We start from the raw sequence: 23141 nt of genomic DNA on the forward strand, positions 1-23141 counted from the left end.
TGTATGTGTGTATTTTGTATATATTTGCCACAAATTTCACCTTCATTTTGAAGAGTTGTAATATTGAAACGTCACTTCATGTCATGGCTCCAGCTGATGTAACGCACTTCACAAAGATAATTAACATAAGCCATACACCATTGAAAGTGTCAACTTAAAACTCAATCCATTGTTTATTGCTCCAGTAAATTTCTTGACCACCGTGCCGACGTCCAGGCCACAACTGTATAAACAAACTGCAATAAATCTGACCTAATTGACGCCAATTACCATTGTGACACGGTCATGTGACGTCAGCTATAACAACTAATCCAGACAAGGGTTGTAAAATAAACCGTAATTAAGCTGATGCAATTATCCTGTCACGGTCACGTGACTACCCTCCAAAACTCGTTAAGGCTTGCCCAATCGGTAACTGTTTGTACAAATATCTATGTCAACCAACCAAAATCGTAATTACCCTATTATATGTTTTGGCCAATCGCAAAGAATTCCAACATTGATCAATGATGTTTTTGGCTATAAAAAGAGGTCAGTGATTTCCGATCGGCACACTTGATCTCACAATAAATGTTGAAACATCTCCTTGACTGATCATTGACTTTAAGAAATTCTACATTCTATTTTAAGGTAAGTTCTTTGGTACAACTCTACGAATTATGTTAGATAATGTCACGACTGGAATATATTATTTATGAATAGAAAGTGGCAATATCATGTGTATGTTTTTAGTGGCAATATCATGTGTATGTTTTTATTTGCATGAACATTGACATGCATATATCTCAGTCGTTAATTGAATATGTAAATGAGCTAGATGTGCTGTCATGGATTAGTTGTGCCTGTATTGCAGAGTTCGAAACCAACATCCTGTCAGCTTGATCCCATACCTACCAAGTTGTTACTGGACGTTCTGGACTGTCTCCTGCCTGTTATTACAGCTATTGTAAACCTGAGTTTGACTTCAGGACAAGTCCCCAAATGCATAAAAACTGCTGTTCCTAAACCGCTAACAAAAAAGCCTAATCTTGATCGCAAGGAACTGACAAAGTTACCAGTTGGTATCAAATCTGACATTTTTATCCAAGATCTTACAGAAAGAGGTTAAAACTAGACTCCCAGATCACCTTCAGTCTCAGGCCTGCTTGATATGTCGGCTTACAGAAGTGGATTCAGTACAGAGACAGCTCTCAATAAAGTATTAAACGATTTGAAGACGGAAATGTTGCGCTTTTGCTCCTGTTAGATTTATCAGTGGCATTTGATATTGTTGACGACACCTTGCTAATAGACCGACTTTATACTGAATATGGTTTAGAGGGCGTTGTTTTGGACTGGTTCCGCTCGTACCTGAGTGACAGATACCAGAGAGTTAGCATTAATGCTACATCATCTGACAACACTCTTTTGACTTGTGGTGTACCCCAAGGTGCGGTACTGGGTCCAGTACTATTTACGCTATACAGCAAGCATGTCTCTCAGGTCATTAGTAACTGTGCCATCAATGATCATTCTTATGCTGATGATACGCAATTGCACAATAGTCTTGCTCTTGATGACATGTCACAGAGGGCAGGACTAAGTGCGATAGAAGACTGTACATCCAAGGTTAGCGACTGGATGAACGCCAATATGCTGAAGTTAAACAGCGATAAGACAGAGGCTTTGCTCATAGGACCTGACAAAAGGCTGCAAAAGATCTAAGGAACTCATATCAAAGTCGAAAGTGATGAAATCAACCTTTAGACAGATGCTAGAGACTTGGGTGTGAGGCTAGATTCGTCACTCAACATGGACAAGCACATCAAAGACCTCGTCAAAAATGCTATTTCAACTCCGAAACATAGGTAGCATATACCACCTTCTCTACAGCAGCTCAATAATCCTCGCCAGGATTGACTATCGTAATAGTCTGCTTGTAGGGGCTCCAGCACAACAAATCAGAAGGCTGTAAAACATCCAGAACTCAGCAGCTAGAATTGTCACACTGTCAAAAAGGTCTTGTCATATCACTCAAATACTCAGGTATCTCCACTTAACTGCCGGTCCAAGAACGGACATATCATAAGACCCTCACCCTCACCTATCAGTGTATCAATGATACAGCTCCTGGTTATCTGTGTGATCTAGTAGGAGACTATGAAGTTCCTACAAGAACTCTCCGCTCCAGTGATCAAATGCTACTTAAGGTCCCCAACATCAAGCTCAAGACATTTGGCGGCATATCCTCCGCATATAAGCCTGCCGTTGAATGGAATGCTCTCGCAATTGATCTGAAATCAATTCCAACTCTAACTCGGTTCAAGAAGCATCTTAAGACCTACTTATTCAGTAGCAATGGATTGTAAAATGTTATATCTATGAAATCTGTTAGCGCTTTGAGCACACTTTGGTGTGGAGGCTAACGCAATATATAATTGAGTCTAAATTAAACAATCCAGTGATAGATATTGTTAACAACCACACACGCTAAGAATTCTACCTTTTGATATTCTAATTACTCAAACTCAGCCCCTTATCGGTGTCTGTTTTTTTTATATGTTATATACCAGCACCATTACCCTCTTGCAGCGGACTACGGATCCTGGCTTGACTATGTCCTCGAGCGGGAGAAGGACATCGAGATCCAGCAAGAATGAGTGAGTGAGTGAGTTTAGTTTTAAGCCGCATTCAGCAATATTCCAGCCATATGGCGGCGGTCTGTAAATAATAAAGTCTGGACCAGACAATCCAGTGATCAACAGCATGAGCATCGATCTGCGCAACTGGAGACCGATGACATGTGTCAACCAAGTCAGCGAGCTTGACCACCCGACCCCATTAGTCGCCTCTTACAACAAGCAAGGGGTACTGAAGGCTCATTCTAGCCCGGACCTTCACGGGTAGACCCAGCAAGACCGACCCCCAATACACATTATGTACTATGAAGACACGAAAGAAGTCAGTGATTTTACTGGTTATGTGCATAGACTGTATAAATATTATGGCCCATGTCTAACGTTTGCTTTGTTGTTCAACAACGCACTCAGAAATATCGTGTCTAACAACATCGTATATAATAATGAGTGAATATGGTTTTACGTCGCGTTTAGCAATATTCCAGTAATATCACCTGAAATGGGCTTCACACATTGTACCCGTGTGGGGAATCGAATCCGGGTCTTCGGCGTGACGATCGAATGCTTTAATCACTATAGGTAGGCTACCCCACCGCCCCTTGTCCTCAGACCCCCTCGGAGGAAATCTGGAAGTTGGCAGTGTTTCTGGGACTACCCTACCAGTAGCACCCCCCATTCACAAAATATGCCCAAATATGTAAATAATTTTTTTAACTGACGTTGCGCAGCAGTACACCTGCTCTAAGTCAGCGATGGACTGCAAACATTGTTAGATAGTTTTGAATTGCAACTATACTACTGTATAGACGTAAATAGATTTCGACGCTAAAAGTAAAGACAAACGTTTGGTAACTAGGGTTTGTTTACAACAAACTGGTAAAGGTGTGCCAGTAAAAATACAGGTGAAACGTGAACGTGCTAAGAATGTTTGACACAATCCCAATGTCAATGTTGATTTTGTAGGGATCAGTACCACTACCTATCAAGTGATGTGATCAAATCGTCACAAGCTCGGGTTTTCAAGGAATCAGAAGGCTCTCGGAGCGACCATTGCGCTGAATTTATGTGCTGTGCTGTGCTGTGCTGTGCTGTGCTGTGCTGTACTGTGCTGTGCTACAGCTGTGCTGTGCGATGCGGTACTTGGGTTAAATTGGCTGGACTGAAGAGCGAAACCGAAGGGAAAATAGACCTATATACTGCCTGCCACAGTCCTGTCAATGTCACCAAACTGACCGTGTCCTTGTTGTAATAAAATACTGCACATCATTGGATATGCTGATCCTTCTTTATAAACCTATGGCCAATGTTGTCAATTGTTCTTGCAGTTCCTTCGCATTATGGAATAACCTCGGTAGAGGTTTTACCATGATCATTGTAATACCTCGCAGGAGGTTTTACAATGACCATTGTAAAACCTCATACGAGGTACGAAGTTTGACAATGGTCGTTGTGAAACCTCATACTATTATTTATGACTGATACAACTTTGTCTTGCTATAACTGATCGTAAAATATCTAATTATTGAAAACTTCCAAGATTCAGTGGCGTTAACTGGTTTCGAACCCGCAACCCATCGCTCTCTAGCTTGGCGGTTTTATCCACTACGCTACGAAGGATCGCTGACAGGTACTGCAGGCAGCGCACGTGCAGGGCACGGGTAGAGCTTGCGGGGTAAGGTGTTGGCTGCCAGTCGCATCCCAGTTGACACCGGTTGTTCCATCATTTGCAGGCTGTTCCATCAATGTTGTTCTACTCAGTACATGCACAAATTGAAATTAAGTGTTGTCTTAGACGGTTTATAAGTTAGATAAAACACTCCTCCTCGGTTTTGGTTGAGATTGTAAAACCTCAGGGGAAGGAAAGCCCGAGGGCGTGTTTTAGCCTACACGTCACATATGTGAAAATATTTAGGAAAATCATGGCAAGCATCCAGACCTCACTTACCAAATGTTACACATGCATTCCAAGCATCAAGTTGTCAGAATCCGCATTGTGCTTGGTGCCATAGGTTTAATTCCTCCGAGAGGTTTGGTACCTATATTGACTGACGTTGAGTACGTGAGTTAACTGTCAGGTACACAGCCCTTCTGACACTCAGAATGCAGAAGGCTATCGCTCTATTAGAGAGTCCACACATTCTCTAAACGTTCGACCAGGCAGTTATTCCTATGAGAAGCCTCATCCACTGCCTGGGATGCATGAAAAGGGGTCAGGGGCCCTAAGCTGATTATGACAATTCCAGGATCACACTCATTGAATCATTTATTTATTTTAACTGTACATAATAAACCAAACATAATAGGCGTTTATAGCAGTTGCCTCCATAAACTAGAAACACTAACATTACACGCTAAGAAGTACGACAAGTATAATACCTTCACCTTTGTAAGCATAAAATATTCAGGTTTTTGGAAGCAACACGAAAATACTCGAAGCAACACGAAAATACTCGAAATTTCAAATTTGGACAGAAATTTGAAGCAAAGGGAAAATACTCCAAACAATGTGAAAATAATCGAAGTAACGAGAAAATAATAATAATCTTTAAAAAACGAGAACATACTATCATGCACAGATAAAATGGTCGAAGCAACGAGAAATGGAACTGTAACAGATCTGTTACGCTACAAAAGTGGTAGCATTTTGCTTTCATAATGGAGTATACAGCTGTAGTTGACTTTTCAGGTACTCAGGGGTTTACAGTCGCATGGCCATCTCATGATTCCGGGCGTCCATAAGACACACAAGGTCATTACATAGCAAGACTTACACTTGATTCTGCTGGCGTACAGGAAAACATCAACTTTCTGAACAACCAGTGAAATTATTTAATTCAGAAGCACATAGCCTTGATTCTGCTGAATCAGGTGAAGTAGCAAATCATCAACTATCTGAACAACCAGTGAAAAAGAGCATTTCAGAAGCTTTATTTACAAAATTAGTTAAACTTCAGATTCTTAAAGATATGCGCGCTACATCTAAACGATACAGAAACTATTATGTCTACAAATACATCACTTTGTCCCCGTGGGGAGTTCTGGGTAGAATATGTCTTTATTAATGCGTGCTGGGGGTAGGCGTCGTAATAGGTCGGGTTGTCGGGCTCAGAGACATGGCTGATCATGTCGACGGCATAGAACGTAACGCCGGTGTGTCAGAAATCGCTGGTATATTAAACAACAGAAGTGGATATTTTTAACTGGATACAAACCTATTAAAAGACTCATATATCTAACGTTGCTTACAAAACTACTAAAAGACTTAGTATTTTGAATTTTGTTACGCTGCAGTTGACCAATTTCAACTAAACTGCATGTAAATGACGTCATACAAGTTATACAAGTTGCTAAATCATTGGCGACGATCCTCGCCATCAGTGCACTCTGACATGCAGTCATCTTGCCACCGGGTTCTCCTGAACTTGCTCTCATTGCAAGCAAGTTGCGCTTGTCTTCGACACTTTACATAAATGGGTCATATTTGTTCTTCACTCATTTGCCTCACGTGTTTTTCCAACATTTCGCAAATGCATTTATGTTTATGTGCTGTAGGATGCCTGTCCACCACAGTTGTTTCAACACTGTCGCCAAACAGAAAGTCATATTTTCCTTCAATGAGAGAAAGTATGTAACGTTTTCCAGTGTTTCGTGTCCCTCCCTGTAATTAAAAAGATGATTATTACCAACAAGCAGCACAAATCACAGTTAGTGAGTGAGGTAGATACTGATAAATTCTGCCATTAACAGGACATTCATAGAATATCAAACAGTTAAATGCTTGGGACAGGCAAAAAGATATACCACCCACGCAATAACTTGATAGGTTGTGTTTGTTTGTTTGTTTGTTATTGTTTAACACCACACTCCAGCTATATGACGACAGTCTGAAAATAATCGAGTCGTGACCAAAAAAAACAGTGATTGACATAATGAGCGTTAATATGCGCACTTGGGAAACAAAGACATGCATCAACCAAATCTACGAGTCTGACCACCCTTTAGTCTTCTCATACGACAAACATTACATGAAATCATATGGGAACGAATTATATAATACAAGTGATGGTATTTCACGAGTAATTAATATTACTACATAGTCTATGTGTCCTTATAATGTATAATGTATGAATACAAATATGCAAAATAAAATATAAAAAGTGCCGAACGACTTTTCACACACATCCCAAATATGGTCACCGTTGAATTGTTTTGAAAATCACGTTAGAAGGCAAACGTTTGTCTGCCCTGTCATTCACCTTTTGCTCATATATCGATGGAACAGTACGTTTTAGTTGACATTATGCCATTATATATTGCTACAAAACAATAAATCTTTATTAACTATTCAACTTTACGCTTAAACACCGTACACACATTTTACTTTATTTTAAATTTCACTAGGGGCATGGCAGCAATTTACATGTGCAAGTTCAGGCAACTGGTAGACACTTATGGATTACATTATACATGTACATACATACAGGTACCTAAAGAAATGCATCATGTATGTTTTGTCTCAACCAACAGCATTATCGGATATCAACTCTTGTTAGCATAGGTAAATACTTATTTGTGAATCAAAGCGGTATCTGAAAAGTGAAACTTCTGGATCAGTCAGTTTCCTTTCAGAATGTATCAACATCTCGAAGCATTCAAACGTTTCTGTAGACATGTGTTACACAAATTTGGAGCATCGGTGACAAAATGAAGTCCAGTGCCATTCCATATTTTTTCTTAAACCATTATATGTTTGTCATGTGAATAATTGACATGCCGTTGCAAGTGTTTGTGACTGATACGACGTTAGGGGCAGACTCAGATTTTCGTGTACACCCTCTACCTTTGCTGTTTCACTGTGATTCATAAACACATAAACACATATACAGTTTTGTTTTTTTTACAATTCCTTACCTCTTCGTCTCTGTCTGGGACTGTTTCACCAGCCTCACGTTGTTCGTAGATGATGTCACATAAGTATTTCTGAAACGGACAAGGCAGGGTACCAGATTACAACTGATAGTACATACTAAATAGTAGTGTGTCACATATCTGACAGCGCATAACATACTAGCATAAAACATTACAATCGACGAAACACATACAAAACGACGACAAACATACAAAATGACAACACATATACAAAAGACGACATACATACAAAACGACACATATACAAAACGACGACATACATAAAAAACGACACATACAAAACGACGACTAACATACAAAACGACACATATACAATACGACTAACATACAAAACGACGACTTACATACAAAACGACGACTAACATACTAAATGACACATACAAAACGACGACTAACATACAAAACGACGACAAACATACAAAATGACAACACATACAAAACGATGGCACACTTACAAAACGACGACATACAATGCAACACACATACAAAACGACGACATACAATGCAACACACATACAAAACGACGACATACAATGCAACACACATACAAAACGACGACTAACATACAAAACGACGACAAACATACAAAACGACGACATACAATGCAACACACATACAAAGCGACGACATACAATGCAACACACATACAAAAACGACGACACACAATGCAACATACATACAAAACGACGACATACAATGCAACACACATACAAAACGACGACATACAATGCAACACACATACAAAACGACGACATACACAATGCAACACACATACAAAACGTAGACATACAATGCCCACACATACAAAACGACGACTAACATACAAAACGACGACAAACATACAAAATGACAACACATACAAAACGATGGCACACTTACAAAACGACGACATACAATGCAACACACATACAAAACGACACACAAAACAACATAGGACAAACTTTATGGATAACAACTTCTTTTTATTGGTGAGTGCGATGTTTCGATACAGATTCTTGTACCGTTGTCAAGCATAATGGAACATGAAGAAGGAGAAGTGTCCTATATTGTACTTCCCAACTTCTAAAATGCCACTCAAAGAAAAGACACACAAAACGGCGACTAACATACAAAACGGCGACTAACATACAAAACGGCGACTAACATACAAAACGGCGACTAACATACAAAACGACGACTAACATACAAAACGGCGACTAACGTACAAAACGGCGACTAACGTACAAAACAAAACGGCGACTAACGTACAAAACGGCGACTAACGTACAAAACGGCGACTAACATACAAAACGGCGACTAACATACAAAACGACGACTAACGTATACAACAGCGACTAACATACAAAACGGCGACTAACATACAAAACGACGACTAACGTATACAACGGCGACTAACATACAAAACGACGACTAACATACAAAACGGCGACTAACATACCAAACGACGACTAACATACAAAACGGCGACTAACATACAAAACGACGACTAACATACAAAACGGCGACTAACATACAAAACGGCGACTAACGTACAAAACGACGACTAACGTATACAACGGGACTAACATACAAAACGGCGACTAACATACAAAACGACGACTAACATACAAAACGGCGACTAACATACAAAACGGCGACTAACATACAAAACGGCGACTAACGTACAAAACGACGACTAACGTATACAACGGGGACTAACATACAAAACGGCGACTAACATACAAAACGACGACTAACATACAAAACGGCGACTAACATACAAAACGGCGACTAACATACAAAACGGCGACTAACATACAAAACGACGACTAACATACAAAACGGCGACTAACATACAAAACGGCGACTAACATACAAAACGGCGACTAACATACAAAACGACGACTAACGTATAAAACGGCGACTAACATACAAAACGGCGACTAACATACAAAACGACGACTAACGTACAAAACGGCGACTAACATACAAAACGGCGACTAACATACAAAACGGCGACTAACATACAAAACGACGACTAACGTACAAAACGGCGACTAACGTACAAAACGGCCACTAACATACAAAACGGCGACTAACATACAAAACGACGACTAACGTAAAAACGACGACTAACGTATACAACGGGGACTAACATACAGAACGGCGACTAACATACAAAACGGCGACTAACGTACAAAACGGCGACTAACATACAAAACGGCGACTAACATACAAAGCGACGACTAACGTACAAAACGGCGACTAACATACAAAACGGCGACTAACGTACAAAACGACGACTAACATACAAAACGGCGACTAACGTACAAAACGGCGACTAACGTACAAAACGACGACTAACATACAAAACGGCGACTAACATACAAAAACGACGACTAACGTACAAAACGGCGACTAACGTACAAAACGGCGACTAACGTACAAAACGGCCACTAACATACAAAACGGCGACTAACATACAAAACGGCGACTAACATACAAAACGACGACTAACATACAAAACGGCGACTAACATACAAAACGACGACTAACGTACAAAACGGCGACTAACATACAAAACGGCGACTAACATACAAAACGACGACTAACGTACAAAACGGCGACTAACATACAAAACGACGACTAACATACAAAACGGCGACTAACATACAAAACGGCGACTAACGTACAAAACGGCGACTAACATACAAAACGGCGACTAACGCACAAAACGGCGATTAACATACAATACGACGACTAACGTACAAAACGGCGACTAACGTACAAAACGGCGATTAACATAACAATACAACGACTAACGTACAAAACGGCGACTAACGTACAAAACGGTGACTAACGTACAACACGGCCACTAACATACAAAACGGCGACTAACATACAAAACGGCGACTAACATACAAACGACGACTAACATACAAAACGGCGACTAACAAACAAAACGACGACTAACGTACAAAACGGCGACTAACGTACAAAACGGCGACTAACATACAAAACGGCGACTAACATACGAAACGGCGACTACCGTACAAAACGGCGACTAACATACAAAACGGCGACTAACATAAAAACAGCGACTAACAGCCATTAAAACGGCGACTACCGTACTAAACGGCGACTAACATACAAAATGACGACTAACATACAAAACGGCGACTAACATACAAAACGGCGACTAACGTACAAAACGGCGACTAACATACAAAACGGCGACTAACGTATAAAACGGCGACTAACATACAAAACGACGACTAACATACAAAACGACGACTACCATATACTAACGGCGACTAACATACAAAACGGCGACTAACATACAAAACGGCGACTAACATACAAAACGGCGACTAACATACAAAACGGCGACTAACATACAAAACGGCGACTAACGTATAAAACGGCGACTAACATACACAAAACGGCGACTAACATACAAAACGACGACTACCGTATACAACGGCGACTAACATACAAAACGGCGACTAACATACAAAACGGCGACTAACATACAAAACGGCGACTAACATACAAAACGACGACTAACGTACAAAACGGCGACTAACATACAAAACGGCGACTAACATACAAAACGACGACTAACGTACAAAACGGCGACTAACATACAAAACGGCGACTAACATACAAAACGACGACTAACATACAAAACGGCGACTAACATACAAAACGACGACTAACGTACAAAACGGCGACTAACGTACAAAACGGCGACTTACGTACAAAACGGCCACTAACATACAAAACGGCCACTAACATACAAAACGTCGACTAACATACAAAACGACGACTAAGATACAAAACGGCGACTAACATACAAAACGACGACTAACGCACAAAACGGCGACTAACATACAAAACGGCGACTAACATACAAAACGACGACTAACGTACAAAACGGCGACTAACATACAAAACGACGACTAACATACAAAACGGCGACTAACATACAAAACGGCGACTAACATACAAAACGGCGACTAACGTACAAAACGGCGACTAACATACAATACGACGACTAACGTACAAAACGGCGACTAACGTACAAAACGGTGACTAACGTACAAAACGGCGACTAACATACAAAACGGCGACTAACGTACAAAACGGCGACTAACATACAAAACGGCGACTAACGTATAAAACGGCGACTAACATACAAAACGGCGACTAACATACAAAACGACGACTAACGTACAAAACGGCGACTAACGTACAAAACGGCGACTAACATACAAAACGGCGACTAACGTACAAAACGGCGACTAACATACAAAACGGCGACTAACATACAAAACGGCGACTAACGTACAAAACGGCGACTAACATACAAAACGGCGACTAACGTACAAAACGGCGACTAACGTACAAAACGGCGACTAACGTACAAAACGGCGACTAACGTACAAAACGGCGACTAACGTACAAAACGGCGACTAACATACAAAACGACAACTAACATACAAAACGACAACTAACATACAAAACGATGGCACACATACAAAACGACGACATACAATGCAACACACATACAAAACGACGACATACAATGGAACACACATACAAAACGACGACATACAATGCAACACTAATACAAAACGACACACAAAACGACGACTAACGTACAAAACGACGGCACACATACAAAACAACGACACATCACACCTTTGTCACACATATTGAATGCCTCCATGACTTCAGCGGTATTTACAGAAATGAAAGATTTCTGAATCACTCATTATATCAATCCAATTTAATACTCACCATGCATGGTTGTAAGTCGTAATACATGACCTCCAACTGAAGACAAGGTTAAGGTAAGTCATATGATCAATCGCATGAAGCTGACTGAGGATTGAGTTGTTTTCATCTGTTCAGTATTGTTTTGAATAAATAATTCGAGCTCACAATACTGACCTTAAGAGTGCTGCCAAAGCATGACATGTTAAGACAACACAAGTCAAAACATTGATTATTAATAACAGCCTCGTTTCCTGTTGACTGGGTTTTCTCTGTCCTATTGCGCAACTTAGTACAATAACCAGTCCAGAATTTTGTGACCAATTCATTAAACTGGATGCATAAATATGTATCAGTATTATTTCATACATCTAAGCACTTGTATATTGCAACACTACGCCCTTATAACTCTAGCAAACTTGTCGTGCAGCGTGCTCTGTCGTACAGCGAGCTCTGACAAACAGAAACATGGAAATCGTGGAAATCTAAAAACGTGGCTGTGCCGCTAGAAAAGTTGGGCGGGCTGGTACGAACTTGATATTATATCAATCACATTGGGCGTTACAGAACTACTCTGAATACGTGCAAAACAACAATAACAGGTGTAACCAGTGAGCCAGATGCATTGTGAATCATTTTACGACCTCATCAAACTGGAGCAGTCAGTGACGTCTTAGTTAAGGCCATGCTGCCTACACCTCGCCATAAAAATAGAAATACGATGTTATTAAGTTTAAAATTAAAAATTCATTTCTAAATACCATTTTCTTATGAAACAAGGACTAGTAATTCAGTGTAACCATAGTTGTTTGTGATGTCTATTTTCACTTTCACACGAGAAAATTCGGATCGGCTGAAAGGTAGGTCATTGTCTGAATAGGTTAATGAGACTCATGTTTCGGTTTGTATTCACATGATTCACCTGGTGTCCTCACTGATTATCAGTGACCTATTCATATACAGTTTACAGCTATATTCCCTGCGCACCAAAACAAATCTTTCTGGGGAGAGTCAAGAGTAGGTATTCTGATTAGTAGGTAGGGCAGAATTTTATATTAAAACTATTAAGGGATTCTAGGAACAATGCTTCAGAGGAAGAACAAAGGAAGAAAGTAAAAAGGAAGAAACGGCGCAGCTGCTGATTTTCCAAAGGATACGTTTGGTTGACATTTTCTGGATTTAAAGTTGATGAGGATATTTGTTTCAAAAACTCGCTCCATGGAATATGCTCGTAGTCGAGCTCTCAATCTCATTACCATCTGTAAAAAACAACATGACGTTATGAATGACATGTAAAATACGGAAGGAAATATTAACAACTAACAACTTCAAACGTGGAGCATTGAATGAAATGTTCACGACTGGATATACCTAACCAGGGGCAAAACTAGTATCAACAGCACACACACCCACACCTCACACGCGTACACGTATATGCACACGACAAGGTGGGAGGAATGGCAGAACATTTTGAGTGAGTGAGTGTGAGTTTACGCCGCGTTTAGCAATAGTCCAGCAATATCCCGTCGGGGGACACCACAAGTGTGCTTCACACATTGTACCCATGTGGAGAACCGAACCGGGTCTGAGCGAACGCTTTAACCACTACGCCACCGAGCGTCTCGTTGAAGTTTTTTTCAACAAAACAAAATTGTTGCCATTAGCGTCGACCATGTAGTCACTGTTGGTGACCCGAAGCATCATCCATGGCTGATCACAATATGATTGGTTGCTTCAAAACGAAGGTAAATTCCATGAGAGATTATCGAATAGTTTTGTTGTGAAGTCTTGAAACAAAGCGTGCCGAAACCTTTGTCGTGCTGGGGCAGTGGATAGCCTAGTGATTACAACCGTTGGCTCGTCAGACCACACACCCGGGTTCTATTCCACACATGGGTAAAATGCGTGAAGCCCATTTCTGATGTCTCCCGCCTTGATATTGCTGTAATATTGCTAAATGCGGCGTAAAGGTAAACTCACTCACTCACTTTGTCGTGCTTGGGCGATTCTTTAGGACCTTAAACTGACTTTGAAATAAGCAACTGACTGTAAATTAGTTATTGATACAGTTTGCATGTACCAAATACATGCAAACTGCCAAACGTGTACTACTAAGTATGCTTGCTCCAAAATGGCTGGCACCATTGCCGTAAAAGACATTGATCCTTCAGACATGTCCATGATTTGACAGCATCATTGTCGTGTTTGAAAGTTCTCCAAAGTTCCCAGTCTAAGTCAACTTAGGCTCAGTATTATTCGTTACACTGCTATACTGAGTCTAACAAAACCTAGTAGAAGGTCGCGTCAGCTAACCTTTTTGACTGACCAATCAGAACACAGCTTACTGAAGGAAATAAAGACGTATATATATACACGCATTCTCTGCGCCGGTCCAACTTATCCTTGTTTCCCAGATGGGGAATCAAATCCAGGTTCTAAGCGTGACGAGGTAACACTTTAACCACTTGGCTACCCCCACAGTCTCCTACACAGTTCAATAAAGTCGCATGTACTTACCCGCAAATGTACAGCACAGGCCAAACCAATACCGACAGGCACGAGTAAAAACGCTAACAGAAGATAGGAACCATCTACGTTTCTCATCACTGATGCTACGATGATGAAACCAATCAGCTCCATCAACAAAAGCAAGGATAATGTGCTGCAACAGCAAACGCCGCAAAAAAGACAACCAGAGTGGCTGATGGAATAGTACTTCATGCAGACAGAGTTGTTGGCAATATCCTTTGCATCGTAATAAACTCTCTCAGCAAACTGAAACAGACGTAAATGTGTTAAAGTTCCAGACACATTAGGGTCCTGCTTCAAAACAATATATCCGATTTTCATCTCTGATTCAAAATCCCGAACAATTTCATTGTGTTTTCAGTAAACAGTTTAAACAATGGGATATGTTCACATGAGTCAACCAAGTCAGCGAGCCTGACTACCCGATCCCGTTAGTTGCCTCTTACGATCATAAGGATAGAATGATCCCTTAAAATATTTGTACGTGTGCATTTTGGTGATTCTCAGTGCTGACTGATCAGTTGCAGTCACATGATGTCACAGTGTTTCGTTGTTTGATCTATTTAACTGTAGATGATGTTAAGAATTGATTACATGCCTTAGGAGACGTTCGTTTGTAGGTGACGTTCGTATGTAGGCGTTCGGTTTTAAATGAAATTTAGAGCTATTATAATTCCGTTATATACCTCCGATTTTCAAATACAGTATGTTTATCTCCTAAATAGTCTCCTAAGTAGGTCATTCAATGTATCTTTTATCTGTTGGTGTTGCAGTTTTACCTTTGCCCTATGCACATTTTTTATCCCATATAGCCAAACCCATGAAAAGGGCAAGACCGTCACATGGTCACAACGAAGTGATAAAATGAACCTCATACCCACTGGCGATTATAGTTTCTTTGTACGAAAGACTAATAGTGCTTCTTGTGTATCAGAAATGAGTTTTTACCGAAAATTCTCGTTGATATTGAAATTGGAATTTCGAGACAAAATGACATAAGGAGAACATTTCGAGTTTAGTTTAAAGACAATATAAAAGAAATTTTGAAAACATATTTGGAGCAATAACAAAACCAAAATACCCTCGAAATTGTGACAATTATAAACATGTCAATCAAATAACGATAAATTTCCGTTAAAAACAATTCATGCTCAAAAACCGTTGTTTATATTTTGACACCAGTCAACAATATTCCAGTTATATAATGGCGACCTGTAACTATGCGCGAGTCAGGACAAACAGCTGGAACTACGTGTTGAGCCGTTGGGGAACGATGACATTCCATAAACCAAGTAGCAGAATGATGCATGACAGATTCCAACCTTTAAGGATTTTGGGATGCCACACTTATCCAGCGCCCCACCGCTTGTTAAATAATGTAACGATTTACAAGGTCAGTCACTGAATTGTCTGATCCAGATGAGGTAATTAACTAGCAGCCACCATTCAGCTGGAATGCTGCTGTGTGTCCAGCCACACAATAATTCATTGCACCTGAACAACAAACACTATTCCCGAGATGCTCAAACATTAAGTCATACACGTATTAGTATACATAATAGCGGTACGGGACCCTATCAAGATCTTTTGGCCCAATTCCGCTCCCACACTGCCCATAAAAACCAGGCCGAATAAGGGACATCGATCAAAGTTCCCGCTTGTATTACAGGTAAAAGCCTTTGATATTGTAAATAAATAAATAATGGATAAACTTTACTACAGCCCGCGTGGATATTGGAAAGGAAAGGAGCCATACAAAAACTAGCTGCTGCGGCTAAGGTATCCAAAGATGATGCTGAGGAATGGTTAAAGAAGCAAGCAATATTGCAAATATATTTACAAGCGCAATGATGTATACACAGGAGGAAGTTTGATATTTCAACGACTAATGAAGTACGTCAGGCCGACCTCTTGTTTCTGGGTGAGACCCATACATATGGATATGCCTTGACCATAGTGGATGTAGCTAGTCATTATAAAGAGGCCAAGTCATTAACCACCAATGATTGAACCGAAGTCACTAATGTGTTGTCATGCATATACAAACAAGGCCCTTTGAAGTGCCCTTTAAAGTGCCCTAATGAATTTCAAGAAGACCTGCGCGGAACAGCAGGGCTCATGGTAACCAAGCTATCATTTTGGCATTTAATCGCACATTAGCCGTACGCTTGTTTGCATATCAGTACACGAAGGAAATGGTAATAATAATAATAAGGGCCTGATGATGTACGCCTCTTCGTGGTGGGCCTAGAAAGGGAATTATATTCCCTGAACGGAACGTACATCACCCAGTTAGGGGCTGACCCCCCGAAGCTGGGAAATTACTGGGTTACTACAAGCCAAGAAGAATTCAATTTTTCACTTCCGCAGCCCAGTCAGCCTTCCTCCGGTAAAGAAACAAACCATACTGGAGATGGGACTTGCCCCAGGGGAAGGCACAGAACCCGGCCAAGAATATCTTGGTCCACACTAAATCCACACTACTTGAGTGTGCGAAAGCGACAGGATGGCCTGATAATCCACGCATCAATGACAAGTCGCTTAAGCTGCATTGGGACAATGCCATGCCCATGTATGCTTACCTGACGGAACAAAATCTCCGCGACCAATTCCGGCGTCTTACAAATCTGATACGCCGTGAGCCAGTTCAACCAATAACTGGTGCCCATCAGGAACCTTTGCATGAGCAGAATGCTCAAGTGGCAGCAGACCCAAACTTTTAATGGATGTCCGTGTCAACCTCTTTCCTCTTTCTGATGGAAACTCTTCTGGCATAGAGCCAATTGGCCCCGAAATGTCTGACCCTCACTCTTCCTCTTCTTCAGTTGCAGATCTTTCAGAAAATCCTGTGTATATTTTGTTTCATTCTATTTATGATGAAATATCTGATATACTTTTAGAAAAACGGAGGCCAATTAAACAAACAAATGTATCTTTTCCCAAACATGAAATTAATTTATTAAATGACATTATTTCTATGAAACTTTCTGCGGACTGTTCATTACATGAAGTTATTTGTTGTGTCTACGCTGCTGCTCGAACCTTGGAGGAACTTCACAGAGTTTCCAAAGAAAAACATTTAATACTAAGAAGACTTCACCAAAGAAAAACCGGTTTCAAGTAAAACTAACAGAAACTAGAAAATACATTTCCTGGATAGAGTTGTGCCTGAAAATAAGATCATCAGGAAGTCCAATGTCAAAACGGCAAAAGTCAATTTGGAGAAAATTAAAATTACAGTACAAGACAACAAAAGAAAAGGTATTTCTCCAAATTGTCGATTCTCTTAAGGCAAAAATAAAAGTTTGGACTGAAAGAAAGAAAAAATGGGAAAAGAAAAACAAATTCATCAAACAAAATAAACTTTTTAGAAATAATGAAAAGCACTTCTACAGGCAACTTAAAACAAGCGGTGATGGTGAGCATGATAAACGGCCTCCCATGGATGCCAATGAAAGGTTCTGGAAACAGTTGTGGTCTGTACCCGGCGACTGTATCCTTGAGGCACCGTGAGTCCGTGATTATGACCATGCAATGCATGAGAAACTAACTAGGTCGTTTGTCTGTTACATCTCACCAGATTGCCTGAAAAGTGTTATCAAAAAGTCCAAATCTAATACAGCTCCAGGGCCTGATGGCATTCGAAACCGGTATTGGAAACTGTTCCCCTGTGTCCAAACACCATTACTACACTGTTTCAATACTCTCGTGGACACAGGTGATGTTCCTCCATGGTTCTGCAAAGGTCGCACAATACTTCTCCCCAAGAAAGGAGATTTGACTGATCCCCAAAACTTCCGCCCTATCACATGTTTGAATACACAATACAAAATATTCACAGGCTGCTTGACAAACCTCGTGTCATCTTACTGCTCTTCCAATGATATCATTTACAGAGAGCAGAAGGGAGCAGGAAAGGGATGTTGGGGGTGCAAGGATCAACTTTTTGTACAGAAAATGATTTTGGAAGAGGCTAAAACATATCATAGCAACCTCTCCATGTGCTGGATTGACTACAAAAAGCATACGACTCTGTCCCTCACGAATGGATTCTGAAGTCTCTGCGTTGTATTGACCTCCCGGAGCGACTCTTGATTTACTCAAGTCTTTAATGAGTTGCTGGTCGACTCAACTTGAGATGTACTCGCAAGAGTAGGTGCAGACTTCGGAATCTATTCCAATCAGAAGGGGAATATTTCAAGGGGACTCCTTTAGTCCTTTGCTTTTTTGTCTGTCTTTAAATCCTTTGAGCTTTCTGCTCAATAAAGAGGAGGGTTACCATCCCGGACCTCCTCAGCACAGATCCCCAACACCTCTTACTCATCTCCTTTACATGGATGAGATGCCAATTTGAAAGAGCAGGTTCTCCTTGTCGAGTCCTTTTCTATTGATATTGGCATGACATTTGGACTCGACAAATGTAATACTCTTCATTTGAAACGTGGCAAGGTAACTAATGATGGATCGGTCAAGTTACAAGGGGGAGGAGTTATTGAGCATCTTGTGGAAGATCAGGCCTACACCTATCTTGGAATGCAAGTTCGAGACAAGCTCCAGAATGCCCAGATTCAAGACAAACTTCGGGCCGAGTACAAATCTCGTTTAAAGAAAATCTGGAGCTCAGAGCTAAATGCTCGAAACAAGGTCAAAGCCACCAATACTTTTGCTGTGCCAGTCCTTTCCTATTCCTTTGGAGTAGTTGACTGGACAAAACAAGACATCCAGAGTCTTGACCATCTGACCAGAAGGATCATGTCTGATAACAGAGCCCACCACCCTCGTTCCTCTCTTAACCGTTTATACATGCCAATCAATTCTGGAGGTCGGGGTTTGATTAATGTGGAGGCTGTTCATGACAGAATTTTATTGTGTACTTTTGCACATATTTATTTATCGGATGATCCTCTGGTGATGCATGTGAAGACTCATGATGATAGCAAGGAATTCCACAGCTATTTTAAGCGTGCCAAGGTTGTTGGACAGAATCTGAAATTTGAGGTTGATTTTGTTGATGGCGATGTACTGCTGGACGGTACAGTGATGGGAGAAAACAGGTGAAGTCCTTTACCAAGTCTGCCCAGAGTCTGTCTTTTGTGGAGAAGCTTTCTGAGAAGCCATTGCATCGTGTGTACATGCAGTGTGTTGAACAGAATAGCAATCCCACCGACTCCTTCGCCTGGATGAAGTCAGCTGGTCTTAAATGTGAAACTGAGGGCTTCCTTTCGCTGCTCAGGACCAGTCACTTCCCACTCGCAATTGCCTAAATGTGATTCTTAAAGAAAATATCAATATGAAATGTCGACTTTGCAATGAATTCACGGTGACTGTCCAACACCTTGTCAGTGGATGCCCTTCCTTGGCACAAACATCATATCTTAAACGACATGATGGCATGGCTCGTTGCTTTTACTACCGTCTCCGACATGCCTGTGGCTTTGACTCCGAGGTCCATCCATGGTACGACCCTGAACATGTCCAGGGCGTCATGGAAAATGATGCTTTCAAACTTTTCTGAATAGGCCCATATACAGCCTCAGAAGAATTCCAGCCAACAAACCTGATCTTGTCCTTTTGATAAAGCCAATGAATTTATACTAAGTATGCGGACCTCGCCTTTGAAATGTCTCGCTTGCATCCCAAGTACACTGTCGCCAGGCTCCCCATTGTTCTCGGTGCCCTTGGTTTGGTACCTCCTGATCTCTTGGCGCAGATCAGGAGAGTGCCCGGGTTCTCTACCGGGAGTACAGCCCTTCTGACACTCTGGGTAATGCATTCTCTTCCCACAGAGGTTACTCCTGTCATATCTTCCTACGTAACCTCTGTTCTAATACGGCCCTTTCATGGTGTGAGCGTTCAAGACTCGTGATTGGAGGCAATCAGATTTAGTTGTGCAATCAGCGACGTTGTTTCAAAGGTGATCATTCGCAAGGCCTCGGTAATTTCCGTATACTTCGAGAAAACTAAACCTCTTCCCCTGCGCGATGCGCAAACGTTTCTTCTAGACAGAACTCAGTCATGTTATTGCGGATCAGTGGCGTCTCCATCGCCCTCGTTGACAACGGACAAGCTAGCCATTAAACGTCTTGTGTGTAACATCAACACAAGTCCCCGGCAGATGGGGGATATTTGTGGCCTCACATTTGCTTGTGTTAGTCAAGTTGAATCTGAGTCGATGTAACACGTGTTCTGATTGGATAGAAAGAAGGGAGATAATTCGTGTTGCGATCTTTTGCCGCTAGGGATTTTACGAGAACCGGGAAATATGGCCGTATTAGAACAGAGGTTCGCAGGAAGATATGACAAGTAACCTCTGTGGGAAGAGAATATGGGTAATGCATAAGGCTGCAGTGTTGGGGAGCCTTCATATTCTCCGGAAAGTTCTTGGTGGGTTCGACTAGGCAGCGTTTCCTGGGAGAAGTCCGATTCGCTGTCTGGGCTGCGTGTAGAGGGGGCAAGGGCCTTGAGCTGATGATGAGCCTTACAAGCATGACTGTGCCAGGCTCAGGCATTATTGAACCCTCTCTGCTTTTAATCTTTAATCTGTAAAACATAATAATAATGAGTCCATGTTTTATAAAGCGCCAAACTCCACACCAGGTATGCTCATAGTGCTAACAATCAATAAGGCATTATTGAAGTCCATCGAACTTTGGGTTGGAGAGTAAAAGGCAGCTTTGAGATGTTGGAGCTTACAGTTTTGCAATAGTCAAGTCGTGAGAATATCAGTGTTCTCACCAGGGCAGCCGCAGCATCCTGTGACAGGAGATGTCTGATCTGTCCAATGTTACGGAGATGGAAGTAACATTTTCTGCACAGATCCAGAATCTGTTTCTTCATGGAGAGGTCAGATTGGAGTAGGACGCCAAGATTTCTGACATGTAGAGAAGGCTGAATGACCATGTTTCCAACTTTCAACTCAACATGTTGTGATTTTACTAACATGTTTCTTGTGCCAAGAATCATAACTTCTGTCTTGTATTCATTTAATTTTAGTTTGTTATTGAACATCCACGAACCAATGTGGTCAATGGCATCTTCAATTGTGGTCAAGTAAGAACTGTTGTCACAGCCCCAAGTAATACCATCAAACAACTGAGTATCGTCAGCATAAAGATGATGATTAGTAGCTTTCTCACAAAGCAGATCACCAAGTTCTTTGGTATACATAGTGGTACACCACAAAGAATAATAGCTTCCGCCGACTGAGCATTACGAACAGCAACAGATTGAGTCCTGTTTGATAAGTAGGACCTAAACCACAGAAAAGCCGTATCATTTAATCCATACTGGAACTGAAGTCTTGATAGAAGTATCTGGTGATCCACCGTATCAAACGCGGCCGATAAATCCAAGAGAACAAGAACGGCTGAGTTCCCCCTGTCAACGCTCCACTGCAAATCATTAACAACACGGAGCATGGCTCTTTCCGTGCTGTGGAATGACCTATAGGCAGACTGGAATTTGTGATAGAGGTCATGTTATGCCTGATAAATGATTGACTGAATAGGTAACACATTTGCACGCAGTTGTGTCAGCGTTAAATAAGGAGGTCAAGAGATTCATTGGCAAGAAACCCCCCGACGCAATTAAAATGAAATCTGTGACTTCCGACCTCCACAGGGGTATATAGCAGAAACTCTTGGGTTGGTCAGCATGCGATATTATAAGCTGTATGTTTCTCTCGAGGGTAATATGGTCCGATGTACGCGGTTTTGTAGTAGCGTCACCCGAGCCGGTAGGCGATGGATAACACTGCTACAAAGTTGCCTACATCAGACCCTATTACCAGAGGAAGAAGCACACAAAGTATTTATCTTAAATGTACAAATATCATTTTAATTTATTTGGAAGATCGGGACCACCTATATAACATGTAAACAAAATGGCGTATGCCTCTCGACTGGATTTTTGAAATCAGCGAAACATATTCTGACAAGCTTAAAATTGCTATAAAAATGGTTAATTATGTTTAAGTTGACTGTGCAAACGTTTCAATGTATAAAATAGTTTAAATAATGCAGTGAAAATTGGTGAAATAAATGTCTACATAGTGTACTCAAAAACATCGAATCGACATTTTTTATCTCCGTGCACTGCATGCGTCATATTATGACGTCATACGATTCTTAGCAATACAGCTTCTCTTGGCGTTTACCGTGGCAGTGGGTAATATTTTTTCCAGTTGTCACCCTCCTGGGAGGGGTGAGACGGAAACTTCTTAAAGCGTCATTGACAAATGAAATTAAAGTATTTTTCATGAAGGTAAGATAATTTTATTAGCTCAGTAGTATACATAATAGGGGAACG

General features: G+C 41.0%; 1 protein-coding gene across 1 annotated transcript in view; it reads right to left on the bottom strand.

Moving 5' to 3' along the window:
- Positions 1 to 5931: 5931 nt before the first annotated feature.
- The window catches only part of LOC124291488, a 40958-nt gene continuing 23748 nt past the window's right edge, over positions 5932 to 23141 (bottom strand). Inside the window, exons 5-9 of the mRNA XM_046728478.1 lie at positions 14823 to 15080; positions 13463 to 13564; positions 12330 to 12365; positions 7530 to 7598; positions 5932 to 6276 (exon numbers count right to left, since the gene is read on the bottom strand). Of these exons, the coding sequence (XP_046584434.1) occupies positions 6094 to 6276; positions 7530 to 7598; positions 12330 to 12365; positions 13463 to 13564; positions 14823 to 15080 (648 nt within the window). The 3' untranslated portion in view covers positions 5932 to 6093. The remainder of the gene's footprint in view (positions 6277 to 7529; positions 7599 to 12329; positions 12366 to 13462; positions 13565 to 14822; positions 15081 to 23141) is intronic.

This window comes from Haliotis rubra, unplaced genomic scaffold (genome assembly GCF_003918875.1).
Source record: "Haliotis rubra isolate DU_JTF1 unplaced genomic scaffold, ASM391887v1 Scf493, whole genome shotgun sequence".
NCBI lineage: Eukaryota > Metazoa > Mollusca > Gastropoda > Lepetellida > Haliotidae > Haliotis > Haliotis rubra.